Raw genomic sequence first — 13,018 nt, forward strand, 5'->3', positions numbered from 1 at the left:
TATGTTACAATATCTTCTGATCGAAGCATAGCACTAGGTCTTCCAATTAATTTAATGTAGCCTATTTATTTTATAAGGACAACACACATTGATTAACATTTCTGCAAGTGTGCCAGTGTTAGCCAGCAGGCTAATCTTCAACCACAGTCCGTTGGAAAGATGTAATAACCATCAGTTGGCCCATTGTTCTTTGATGTCAAGTTAGTAATACAATGTAACTTACAAAAAAAACATAGAACAAAAAAGACAAAAACAGCAACAAGACACCTTAAGGAAACAGCAATAACAACAACACAGGAAAAGCCATCAGCCATGTAGATAAAAACAAAAGCACATAGACAATGAAGAGGACATTCAACCCCCACAAAAACAACATTAAGCATCAACAGACACTCCTAGCAACAGGTAGCAGACATGGTAAGATTAGTACAATGCCAGAATTAGCAGTAATCTAGTACAGATATAAAGTTAAAATGTACATGTCTGACTGCCAGAAGCCAGTCCTTCAGATAGTGATTGAAATTGTGGTGGGAAGTAATTTCTTAACTCAAGAGAACGTGCTCCAGAGAAGCATCGGTGACTAAAAGCGCTGGACCTCAGAGAGAGACACAGTCCCCCTATTTAACTAATTATCCCTGTTTAATACATTCATGATGTCCATGTGAGGATGTTTATTATCATAAATTATTATTATTATAAATACAGAGCTTAAATGGAAACCAAAATCAACCTCATTTCCAATATGTTGACCTTAATGGAACTAAACTGGGTGTACAGAAATCATTAAATTATCATGTCTTGATGTCAGGAGAGTACCACATGAATGATGGAATACAGCTGGTGCAAAAGTCCCCAGTGTAAGTAAGTATTAGCTATTACACAGTAACTTAATATTTTACAGTGAATTTGACTCTGAGTTAGATTAGCCAATGCTGACCACAAAACACTTCTCACCATCTTCAAGCATGCTTGGGTACTAATCTATGTATCCACATATATTTTGTAAGTCCTGAACACACAAACACACAGACACACACACACACACACACACACACACACACACACACACACACACACACACACACACACACATCATACAGATATATAGATATAGATGTAGATAACATATATGATGAGTCTACTATAATTGACTCCTACTCCAATAGTAGTCACACCTCTGTCCTGGCAGAATAGACAATCAGAGTTGAGAGACATTGTTTAGTGACCATGGGCATGAGTCAGCCAGACGTGCTGAGTCAGTCTGATTTCCTAACTCTAAAACAAAGAGAGACGCAGTCAGGCAGTCAGTCTGGCAGTCAGAACGGAGGGCCGTGGCTCAGGAGGCGGAAGGTCAGCCTGCCACAATCAACCTGAGCCACGTCTGAGTCCCCCCCTGAGGCTGTAGTGTATAGGCCTGCTCCAGTGACAGGAGTCTCGGGCCTATCACATGGCCGTCTTTTGAAGGGAAAAATCCCCCCGCAGCCATCTACTGGCTTGTGAAGCGTGGAAAGATTCTCTGAGTGAGGGGAAAATTAGGAGGCCTTTTAGCCCCGACGCTCCGCATTCCTCTGGTGTCAAATGTCTCAGATACTGTAACAATATAAACAGACACTGTTTAAGAAACTCATAAAAGATTTCACGCTCGTGGGCTCGAGGTCAGCATGAACATTCACACATTTGTAAAGAGGGGGTGGAAGGTGAGACGATAATATCTCCATTTTGTTTTATACCTGTGTGACACGGCGTGTTGACTTAGTGTTACACACAGGATGTGATGTCAGGGCCAAACCCCTCCCTTCCCTCACCTGCAGTGGGCAGGGCCAGACAGGAATTTCTGTGAAGCAGACAGTAGGTAGGGGAAAAAACAAGGAAGAGCTCACAGTTAGTTCAGGTGAGAGAAAAAACGGTGGAAAGTCTGGTGAAAGAACTGTGAAAGAACCATCGAGGTTTTTCCACCTGCCGCAAAAAAAAAACAAACTTTTAAAGAAGAATCAAGAAGATGGATGTGTTAGAGAACTCCCCAGGGAACATGGGGCTACTGAAAATGTTTGACTCTGCCGAGTTTGGGAGTTGGGAAAAGATTGGCTCCGGAGGATTTGGCCAAGTGTACAAAGTACGACACCACCAGTGGAAGACCTGGTTGGCTATCAAATGCCCCCCTAGCTTACATGTGGATGACAAGTAAGTAACATGTTTTCACATTCTCTTCCTCTCTGTGCGCCAGTCACAGAAGTACACAAAACAATTTAGTGACTATAACTTTTAAAGATATACTGGGTCACCACCAGTTAGGCTCCATGTGTATGCTCTGACTAAAGTGCTGTTTGTTTTTGCTGTTTGGAATGTGGTACCTGGGTCATGGCAACCTGCTTTCAGAATGCCTCAGGAGCTTTGAAGCTTTGTAACTATCTCTTTTTCTGTAAAGGCAGATGAGTATGTTGTTTACTTTTCAATAAGCAGTTGTTTCCTCTGTGATTTCTAAAACAACTTCCTGGTAAAATGATGTTAGTCGGTGTTAGGTTAGGCAATGTATGATTTTAGTGGCAATATTATCTCCCAACATTTGATTAAAATATATTCATACATGTAAACAACCCAAAGCATAACACATCTTAACTCCTTGTCACGTAAACATAATTCATGACTAGAATAATCAATGTATGAGCCCGACATTGTGACCAGATCCCTTTTCACCTGTCTGAGTGAGATCTTAAAGGGCCAGAGATGGGAGGAGGGTGCCACACTGGTTTTCATTTGTGAGAAGTATTTTACATTTGAAAAGTAAAGTGTGAAGTATTTCAAAGGGACTTGAATTGAGACTTGAATAGAATGATCTGTTGACTTACAAAGATACACCTTATTGATTCTCATACGCAACACAAGAGAGCTTTAGTTCCTAAAGTTATCGCCCTTCTACCATTTCCATTGCGTATGAAATACAATTTTGCAATTAACATGGCCTAGACCAATGTGCCACTGATTTTAATGGGCATATAATAACTGTTTATATGTGTTTTTAATACAGTAATTTCCTGTGAGCTGCATTGTGTATAAGCTACAGGCCAGTGTTTTATGCAAGTTAAAAGAAACAAAACCATATGTATACCATATTAGCTGCCCCCGTGTATTAACCTGATGGCTGAAGAAATTTTGCAAATACAATGTATAAGTCGCAGCTAATAGTTGGGAAATTATGGTATGTGTGTGCTGTTCTTCAGACTGAAATTAATAGATTTTATATCAGCATATCAATACAAAAGACATTAGATAACATAACAATAGAAAAGACAATTGCTTGGATATCATCTAAGTAGTATTAGCAGCCTTCAATCACTTTTACAAACCTGCTGTGGCTACATCGGAATGTTTACCTGCCTATTGTTAGTTGGAAGAAAAGCACCTGTTGCCATCCACAGCTTCTGTTTTTCTCAAGATGGTAAATATTTTCGACATGGCAGAACTTTTAAATTATATCAGTAACTCACTTTGACATAGAACACTTCCAGGTAGGATCTGACCATACAGGTCAATGTCATTTTTAAAACCACAACATGAAGTGACACCATTCAATAATGAAAATAATGGTGCAGCTTTTGTTGTAAACGAGAGTGGTGTAATTGCAAACAACTGGCTGCTTTACCTTTTCCCCTTCATAAACAGAAGTAAAGGAAAGAGGCGTTATCTGACATGAATCAGTGTCTGCAGACAGGAAGGTGAACGTGTTTGTTTGGCGGGAGGTGCTATAATGAAGTTATGGAAAATTCAACACCAATCTCAATGAAAAAACTGTTATGTAAATACACTCAAAGGAAAAAAAGTGTGTGTGTGTGTGTGTTTCAAACAGTGCTCTATGCTCATGTTAGCCTCATGCATGCTCCATATCTTTCATGAGGATGAATGCAATAACAAGATGGTTTGGGGGTGGTGGTGGTGGTGGTGGTGGGGGGGGGGGGGGGGGATCTACCTGATTGCACATCAGACAGCCTGGTGAAAACCTATATCAGACTGAGTATGCAGACTGTCAGACTGACAGACAGACAGACGGCCTTTTGCCTGATATCAGCACACAGTCCAGCCTTTGTGCCAGCTAACTTCTCCCCAGTCCATGTTTACTGAGACTATGCGCAAGGCAGCGCAACAGGTCCGACTGGTCGGCGGCGTTAGAAAAGAGGGGAAAAAAAGAGGCATTGTTTGCATCCTCAGGGCTTGATGAAGAGATGGTGGAGGAGGAGGAAGGGGGGGTTTGGTGTAGGATTAGCCCAAAGGTGCAAACAATCAGGACTCAATTTACCTCCAGCGGCCTCCTCTTAATATTCCTCTCAGCAGCCTCCATTTTCTTGTTTGGTCTTCGGAGCTTTAAAGAAATGTTTCATGAAACCTGTAGGATTATTGCCTCAGGCTATCCTTTGTTCCTCTACAACCCTGAGTCCTGTGAGAGAAAATTGTGACGTTGTACAATTTGCTCTTGAATATGAAAATGTTTGCTAGGCTGCAACCTGACTGGGATAGTATTTCATTGCTCACACTTGTTATGTCTATACGGATATCTGTATAAGTGCTTTGTGTACAAGGGACAATGATTTGTCGGGAATTGCCTCCAAGATAAGAAGCAAATGACACCCTTGCCAAACACACCATCCTCTAACATTCATGGGAAAATGGCAGGTGGGTTGAGCAGTGGCTCCATCCCGTTGGCTGTGTGTGTGTGACGGACATGCTGTCGAGTGGCTCCTTACACATCCTGTTGCTGATAGTGCAGGCCTGTGATTGCACATAGGTTGAGCAAGAGCTCGGAGGAAATGAGATACCTGTCAGTGGACAGAGTGGAGCCTCTGCTACACCTCCATGAATGCAGACAAGAGAGAGAACTTTGTTAGTCTAATCACTGACTTATTTTCCAGATCATAATGTGCTGTGCAGTGTTATAGTTCTATGGCACCGTTTAAAATGTGGACATTTTTTGTCGACTTCTTCTCCAGTGATAATGGATTGATGATTGTTCAGTCTAAATCCTAACCCTCTGTGTTCATTATTTATTTGTAAATAATGAGCTGAGTGATAATGAGTTTTAATTACCTGTGTGTGTTAACCATCATATAATCTGGAAACAGGATAGACAAATCTGCTTGTGTAACATTTAGCTTCTTCAAGGAACACACACACACACACACACACTCACACTCACACTCACACTCACACTCACACTCACACTCACACTCACACTCACACTCACACTCACACTCACACTCACACTCACACATAACTCTGAGGTAACACTGGAAATGAACCTGTAAAGTGTATCTTGAAATACCATGAGGCACTGCACCAACACCAAGTGTGTCACCTTCTAGAAACATCTCATTCTTGATCAGAACTGTTGTCTCATTCAAACAAACCTAGTATCCCTGATGACATAGCCATGCCATTGAGGCAGAAACACATGCAGTCATTCCGTCTTGCTCAGACACGGTACCGCCTGAGTCAATGCGATGGTTGGTAACAGCTGCCTAACAGCTCACTCACTCTACCCCCTCAGGGAACGCGCCGAGCTGCTGGAGGAGGCCAAGAAGATGGAGGCGGCCAAGTTCCGCTACATCCTGCCGGTGTACGGCATCTGCAGCGACCCGCAGGGCCTGGTGATGGAGTACATGGAGATGGGCTCGCTGGAGTCGCTGCTGGTGTCCGAGCCGCTGCCCTGGAGCCTGCGCTTCCGCATCATCCACGAGACGGCCGTGGGCATGAACTTCCTGCACTGCATGAGCCCGCCCCTCCTGCACCTGGACCTCAAGCCCGCCAACATCCTGCTGGACGCGCACTACCACGTCAAGGTGAGTGGCCTCGGGCTGCGTTGTTCATCATGAATATTAGCTGTATAGGCACACACACACACACACACACACACACACACACACACACACACACACACAGACACACACACACACACACACACACACACACAGACACACACACACACACACACACACACACACACACACACACACACACACACACACACACACACACACACACACACACACACACACACACACACACATACACACACACACACACACACACACAGACACACACCTAGACCAGAAGACAATTTTTTTTTGTGTAGCACTAGACTAGGTTTAATTCATGTATGGTACATTGGCTACATGAGTTTCCTTTAAGATTTTCCTCTCTCCAATCCTTCAATACCCTTCAATGTTAAATACTGGGGACAGGTGAAGGATGCAGGTCAGGACAAAACACCACTGGTAAATCTACCCCAATAAGCTTTTGTGTCGCACAACAAAAGGTCCAGTGAAATATTACACTAGTACTGAGAGTGTCCCCAGGTAAACTATTGCCCCTCTGTACTGTCCCCACTCCTGGGCACAGGCCTGTAGTCAGCACCAGGAGGGCAGTTAAGAAACGTGTTCTCTCAGAGCTCTGCACGAGGACTGTGGAGGAGGGGGGGGGGGTTGTTACGCTGCTGACATTTTCCTTTTAAATGCTCCTTTGCATTTACAATCTTTCTGGCTTCCCGGAGGGCAAACAAAAATACTTTCCCACCGTTTCTCCCGGCTCCCATCCCAATGGATGAGTAACGCTAGAGTGGGTGGGAACGCTCCTGCCATTGGGAAGAGTCCATGTAAACATGATGGCAGGGCCAGTCTGAACAAGCTGCAGTGGGCTGGGTTTAACATGGAACAGGCACACGTACACACGCGCAGGCAAGCACACCTACACACGCACACCTACTCACGCACACCTACACACACACATCTACACACACACACACACACACACACATGAGAACAGAAACCCATACACACCACGCACACATACATACACACGTGGGAACACAAGCACACACACACACACACACACACATACTCACACACACACACACACACTCTCTCTCTCTCTCTTTCTCTCTCTCACTCAATCAGTCAGTCAGTCAGTCAGTCACTCACTCTCTCTCTCTCTTTCTTTCTCACACACACACACACTAACACACGCATACACACCTGGAATTGGTACAATGCACCCGCGGGACACATTCCATCTTCACCTGCAGAATCTAATCATAGCCTTTTTATCTCTCTCTCTCTCTCTCCCTCTCTCTCTCTCTCTCCCTCTCTCCCCCTCTCTCTCTGCTTCCCTTTCCTTTCCCATCGCCAGATCTCAGACTTTGGTCTTGCCAGGTGGAATGGCTTCTCCCAGGCCGATGACATAAGCCGGGATGGTTTCTGTGGCACTATCGCTTACCTGCCCCCAGAGAGGATCATCGAGAAGGACAAGGTCTCGGACACCAAGCACGATGTGTACAGGTGAGCTCTTGTCCACGCCATCATTCACCAGTGCCAGACTTCTGCACAGTGCCATTGCACCAGTTGGAGAGTACAAAGCACAACCTACTTTCAAACAGTAATAGTTACAATCATGTGCTGTCAATGCAATTACTGTGGTCAGCAATCTTACATTTTGTTTTTTTCTTTTGTAGCTTTGCCATTGTAATCTGGGGTATTCTGACACAGAAGAAGCCATATCAAGGTAATGCACATCACGCAACTGTCAAGTTCTTCTTTTTTTTTCTCAGATTGCTCATTCAAAACGGCTTTGAATAGATTAGTCAAATTGATCAGTTACGAAAGTTTATCATTCCGTGCCACCACCTGCATTAACTTACTGCAGAGATAGCCTCCGTAGCTGTAGCTGAAACAAGGCACAGTTCCCTATGTGTTTTGCATGGTTCGCTTTGTCTGTTGCTAGATCAGGTGACCGGGGTGTAGGTTGGCAACGGGCATCGTGCCCTGGGCATATCAGATGCCCTCGTGGCAGCTTATTTGATGGTGCGAAGTGAAAAGTGGGCACGAACAAGGGGCCATTTACTTGGAACTGACCAGTCAGCTCAGCAAGGCTAGACAAAAGAGTAGACAGTCTTGTTGTGTCCCCAGCCAATGCCGTCCTAGTAAATCATTGGCCAGTCAGAGACTTCAGCATTTTCTGAATGCCTCCAGTCTGTGACTTGTCATTGAGTTATGAGGTTGATGCAGGGAAGGACACAAGCAGGTTAAAAGTTTTCCACGCGGCTGATCTTAAAATGCATTCCACAGGCTAGCTATCACCATAATCAGACTGTTAATCAGGTCATAATCAAGTCCAATCTGACTAGAACATTCCTTTGTCTGAGCAACTTCCTTTCTGTTGGTGCTTACACAATAGATGGAAATCACAACAAAGCAAACAACACTTTATTGCCGATGCATAAAACAAACAGTCGGATCTCACAATCCCGACATGGATACTCAGATTCATAATTTAAGCGCTGCCTTGTAAGACACAACATAACATTTTATCTATATTATGACTTTCCTCCTCCTACTGTACATTTGCGTTAAGCCCAGCACTTGGTGATGGTTTACCAGTCCAACGTGTCCGTATGAGTCATGGAAGAGAGAGGTTATACAACCGAATGGTTAGATTTGTTCAATTTCTAATGACTTCTCGTGGCTTATACTGTATGTATGTCTCTATTGACTTGCAGGGGAGAACAACATCCTCCACATCATGGTGAAGGTGGTGAAGGGGGCACGTCCCGACCTGGGCGCCGTGCCCCGCAGTCGGCCCCCAGCCTGCGCCGGCTTCCTGGCCCTCATGCAGCGGTGCTGGGCAGACTCGCCCAGTGCCAGACCCAGCTTCCAGGGTAGGCCTGACCTCTTTCTTTATGCGCAGTCAAAATAGACACACACACACACACACACACACAGTCACAGTACATACACTTGCTAGTTAACCCTAGAACATTTGACCTCTCTCCCTCTGCTTACATAAAAGAGCCCCATAATACACTTAAATACACTTGGCACACTTGCCAGTTAACACTGAAACACATGTGGCCCTTATCTGGCCCAGACCACAGCCAGATGTCGTTCAGAGTCAGTCCCCATCTGGGATGAGTGTGAATACAAACGTAATCTGATGAGCAAGGATGATGTAGGCTGCATGGGTAGATTATGTAGCCTAGCTCAAGAGCAGTAACTTCAAAAGAACTTAGTTGGCAAACCAACCTGACTAAGAGATCCGTGAAGAGGGCGGGGATGGGAAGGTTTGCTTAGCTTAGCTTAGCTTAGCTTCACCCCGCTCGGCTGAGCTTTTCTGATTGTTTTGATGTTGTGTGTTTATCGTGGTGTTTAGAGATCACGTCAGAGGCAGAGGAGCTCTACTCCAGGCCACAGGACGAAAACAAAGGCTCCACCCTAGAGCTCCACACCAGCCCGTGTACAACACTCAGACCCCCTGAGCAGGTACCGACACAATGCCTCTTTTTATCTACTCACTAACCTATTCTTTCATTCATTCATTCTTTCTTTGTTTCTTTCTCCTTCCTTCCTTCCTTCCTTGCTTTCTTTCTTCTGTTTGTTTGTTTAGGACACTTTGTGTTTATCACTCCTCACCTCACACTCTGTTCTTGTCAGTCATCTTCCGTGCTGATCTCCGATATGATTCAGTGATTTGGCAATACAATGGCATACAGTATGCTGTTTTCTTCCGGCACGTATACAAGCTTCAGGCCTTGCATCATTCAGACCAAAAAAATGTAGCCTTGCAACATTGTTTAACTAGAGTTTGCGCAAACATTTCCAAAATCAAATTGCTTATGCTTGACAGACATGACTAGAGAGTGACTTGAACAATCATTAATAGATATTAATAATGGGTGACACATTTTTTAACATCATTTATCACGGCTCAGGTTAATATCACCCAATCAAATTACACTTTAACAAAAGCAATGTTGTGGTATTCTCTGTAAACATAAATCTGTATTTGCCGATGATGTCAACTTGCATTTCCCGCTCTCGTTCCAGGCCAAAGATCAGAAGGCACCGGTGAGGCCAAAGTCTGCCATGCTGCCAGAGAAGGACTGCAGTCTGTCGGAGTTGCTGAGTCAACTTGACTCGGGGATCTCGCGCAGCTTCGGCCCCGTCAAAGAGGACTGCCTCCAGAGCAAAGACAACACCAGCAAGAGGCTGTCGGGCATCTCCTCCGTGGACTCGGCCTTCTCCTCCCAGGGTTCCATCACCCTCTCCTTTGAGAAAGAGAGCACTGTAAATGGTGAGATGATGATACTACTACTACTACTACTACTAATAATAATAATAATAGCCTAATAAAAATAATAATAAGAATCATAATCATAACATATTTCTTTGGGTCAGATACAACTGAGTCAATTTTGAATAAATGAGCTATTTTCATAGTTATTAAAAAAAAAATATATATATACAAAAATTATAGCATAATTGTGGAACTAATAAGTACATTTCTATGGGCCTTGTGCTGTGTATATGGTATGTGTATTGCCATAGACTCTAAGCCTGTTTATGTGCTGTGCAGACTCTTGCGAGGTGCAGAGGCGTAAGCTGTGCGATGCCATCCGTACGGAGGACATCGCCAAGCTGATGAAGATCCTGCAGCCGCAGGACGTGGACCTGCTTCTAGAAGGCGGCGGAAGCCTCCTGCACTACGCCGTGGGCCTGGCCAACGAGGAGGCGGTCAAGTTCCTGCTGCTCAGCAACGTCAACCCCAACCTGGCCGACGCCCGCGCCGCCACGCCCCTCCACCTGGCCGCCGAGAAGCGCCTGAAGGGCATCGCCGAGGTGCTGCTCAGCCGCAAGACCACCAACGTCAACGCCAAGGACGAGGACCAGTACACGGCGCTGCACTTCACGGCGCAGAACGGCGACGAGGTGCTGACCCGGCTGCTGCTGGACCGCGGCGCGTCCATCAACGAGGTGGACGCCCAGGGCCGCACGCCGGCGCACATCGCCTGCCACCACGGCCAGGAGCAGGTGGTGCGCGTGCTGCTGAGCCGCGGGGCGGACGTGCGCGTCCCGGGCAAGGACGACTGGACGGCGCTGCACCTGGCCGCCTGGCAGGGCCACCTGGGCATCGTGAAGCTGCTGGTGAAGCAGGCGGGCGCCGACATGGACGGGCAGACCACGGACGGCCAGACGCCGCTGCACCTGGCGTCCAAGAGGGGCCAGTACCGGGTGGCGCGCATCCTGGTGGAGCTGGGCGCCAGCGTCCACCTGCGGGCCGACGGCGGGCACACGCCGCTGCACGTGGCCGCCGAGACCGGCCACACGAGCACCTCGCGCCTGCTGGTCAAGCACGGCGCCGACATCCAGGCGCGGAGCGCGCAGGGCTGCACGGCGCTGCACCTGGCCGCCCAGAGGGGCCACCTGCCCACCACGCGCATGCTGCTGGAGGCCGAGGCCGACCCGCGGAGCGTGACCCGGGCGCTGCGCGCCGCCTGCCACCTGGCGGCCGAGGAGGGCCACGGCGAGGTGGTGCGCGAGCTGCTGGCCGCCTGGCCGGACGCCGCCGCCGTGCAGGACGAGCATGGGCTCACGCCGCTGCACCTGGCCGTGCGCGGCGGACACACGAGCATCACCTGCCTGCTGCTCAGCCGCGGCGTGGAGCTGCCCGCGCCCGCGCCCACGTCCACGCCTACGCCGTCCCCGTCGCCCTCGGCCATCGCCCCGCCCTGCCCGCCCACCATCCCGGAGCCCGACGAGGACCTGTCGCAGCTGGAGGACACGATCGCGGCAGCTCAGGAGGCCTTGCCGCTCCAGAGGAGGGTGGTGGTGTTGAAACTGACAGAGAAGGGGCTGGTGGAGCCCCTCTCCCCACAGACGGGGCCTGGAGCAGGGGCTCTGTGTTCCTCTGCTCAGTGCTGAGTGGAGGCAGGAGGAGACCACCGCACACCACAGACTATACAGCTGCCTCCCTGGTAGAAACACACACACACACACACACACACACACACGCACACACACGGATTAATACATACAGTCAATCACACACACTCCATTCTAAATGTACCACAACACAGGCTGCAGGAGAAAGGAGACTCTCATTTTGAAAGAGGCAGCAGTTGTGTTTGTGGATGGATATACATGTCATGTACATAGTGTAATTTGTTGTTATGGTGGTCAATATAGTCTCGAAAAGTTGGTCCAGAGAAATACCTAAGGCTTTGTCAGTTGTTTGCAAGTCATTTATTTTACCACAATAGAGCCCAATTCTTTGTTTATCACATTGTACATAGAAACAAACTGAATACCTTTGTCTTTCCTCATCGGTTCATTAGTTATTGGCCTTGTTGGGTTGTTTTTCACTTTTGATAGCCTGCTATTTGTAGTCACCTGCTGTAGCCTAAAATTTGGAAAGTACCTCACTCTCAAAATCTCAAAATGTTCAGTATCTCACCACCTGTACCAGTATGCCACACCCCAGTAGATTTTTAAAAATATGGACAACTCTAGAAGTAGTTTTTATTGGTTGATTCTGTTACCGGCAGTACTTATAGATTTATAGAGATTTGTAGAATGTAGGCAATATTATAGGAGGCTCAAGAATGTAAGTGTGTGTATGTGTGTGAGAGAGAAAATTTGCATGAATGTGTTTATGTGTTTGTGTGCATGTCATTGCATGTACTCTGCCTTGCATATGGCCAACATGATTCCTTTTTTAAACATGTATTATTTTTATATTCATGCCATGCCATGTCATTGTTATTAAGCTACACTTCATTTTGTATTATGCATCTGTCTGACTATGTATCTATAGTGTTTGCACAGTTTCACTTTTTTATTCAAAGGAAAATACAGTAAATGTATTTAAAGTTAAAAGACCTTGACTGTGTCATTTGTCATATATTTATGGAGAAAAGTGATGTTGAATTTAATAACAATTGTGTAATTGTTATTAAAAGACATCAGTCTTTTTAAAAAGCAGTGTTACATACTATTTTGCTTTATAAATGCATATCTGAATAACAAAATCAAGTAACAATTGAGATCGTACTGCTGGACAGTAGAGGGTCCGTCAGTTATGCTAAGACTGTTCTTTTCCAACTTAAGGTATAGCCTATAGTTTAGCACTACTCATCCACAAAGACTAGTCACAAACTCCTCCTTCTCATTGCTATTAGCGTCTGCCCCATGGCAGTGGCAAC

General features: G+C 46.3%; 1 protein-coding gene across 1 annotated transcript; it reads left to right on the plus strand.

The window, feature by feature from the left end:
- The first annotated feature begins 1,878 nt into the window (after positions 1–1,878).
- Positions 1,879–12,695, plus strand: ripk4 (receptor-interacting serine-threonine kinase 4). Its single transcript, XM_062536609.1, has 8 exons — positions 1,879–2,181; positions 5,537–5,828; positions 7,174–7,322; positions 7,496–7,545; positions 8,540–8,698; positions 9,190–9,299; positions 9,864–10,110; positions 10,393–12,695. Exons 1-8 carry the CDS (start codon positions 2,000–2,002, stop codon positions 11,736–11,738), a joined length of 2,535 nt encoding a protein of 844 aa, XP_062392593.1. The 5' UTR covers positions 1,879–1,999; the 3' UTR covers positions 11,739–12,695.
- Positions 12,696–13,018: the final 323 nt, after the last annotated feature.

The sequence above is a fragment of the Sardina pilchardus genome, chromosome 5 (genome assembly GCF_963854185.1).
Source record: "Sardina pilchardus chromosome 5, fSarPil1.1, whole genome shotgun sequence".
Taxonomy (NCBI): domain Eukaryota; kingdom Metazoa; phylum Chordata; class Actinopteri; order Clupeiformes; family Clupeidae; genus Sardina; species Sardina pilchardus.

Bases quoted from the DNA above. Each gene is read 5' to 3' on its own strand.
- ripk4 (XM_062536609.1), top strand. From the start codon at position 2,000: ATGGATGTGTTAGAGAACTCCCCAGGGAACATGGGGCTACTGAAAATG. The intron at 7,546-8,539 runs GTAATGCACATC...ATTGACTTGCAG, and splicing joins ACAGAAGAAGCCATATCAAG to GGGAGAACAACATCCTCCAC. The intron at 10,111-10,392 runs GTGAGATGATGA...TGTGCTGTGCAG, and splicing joins GAAAGAGAGCACTGTAAATG to ACTCTTGCGAGGTGCAGAGG.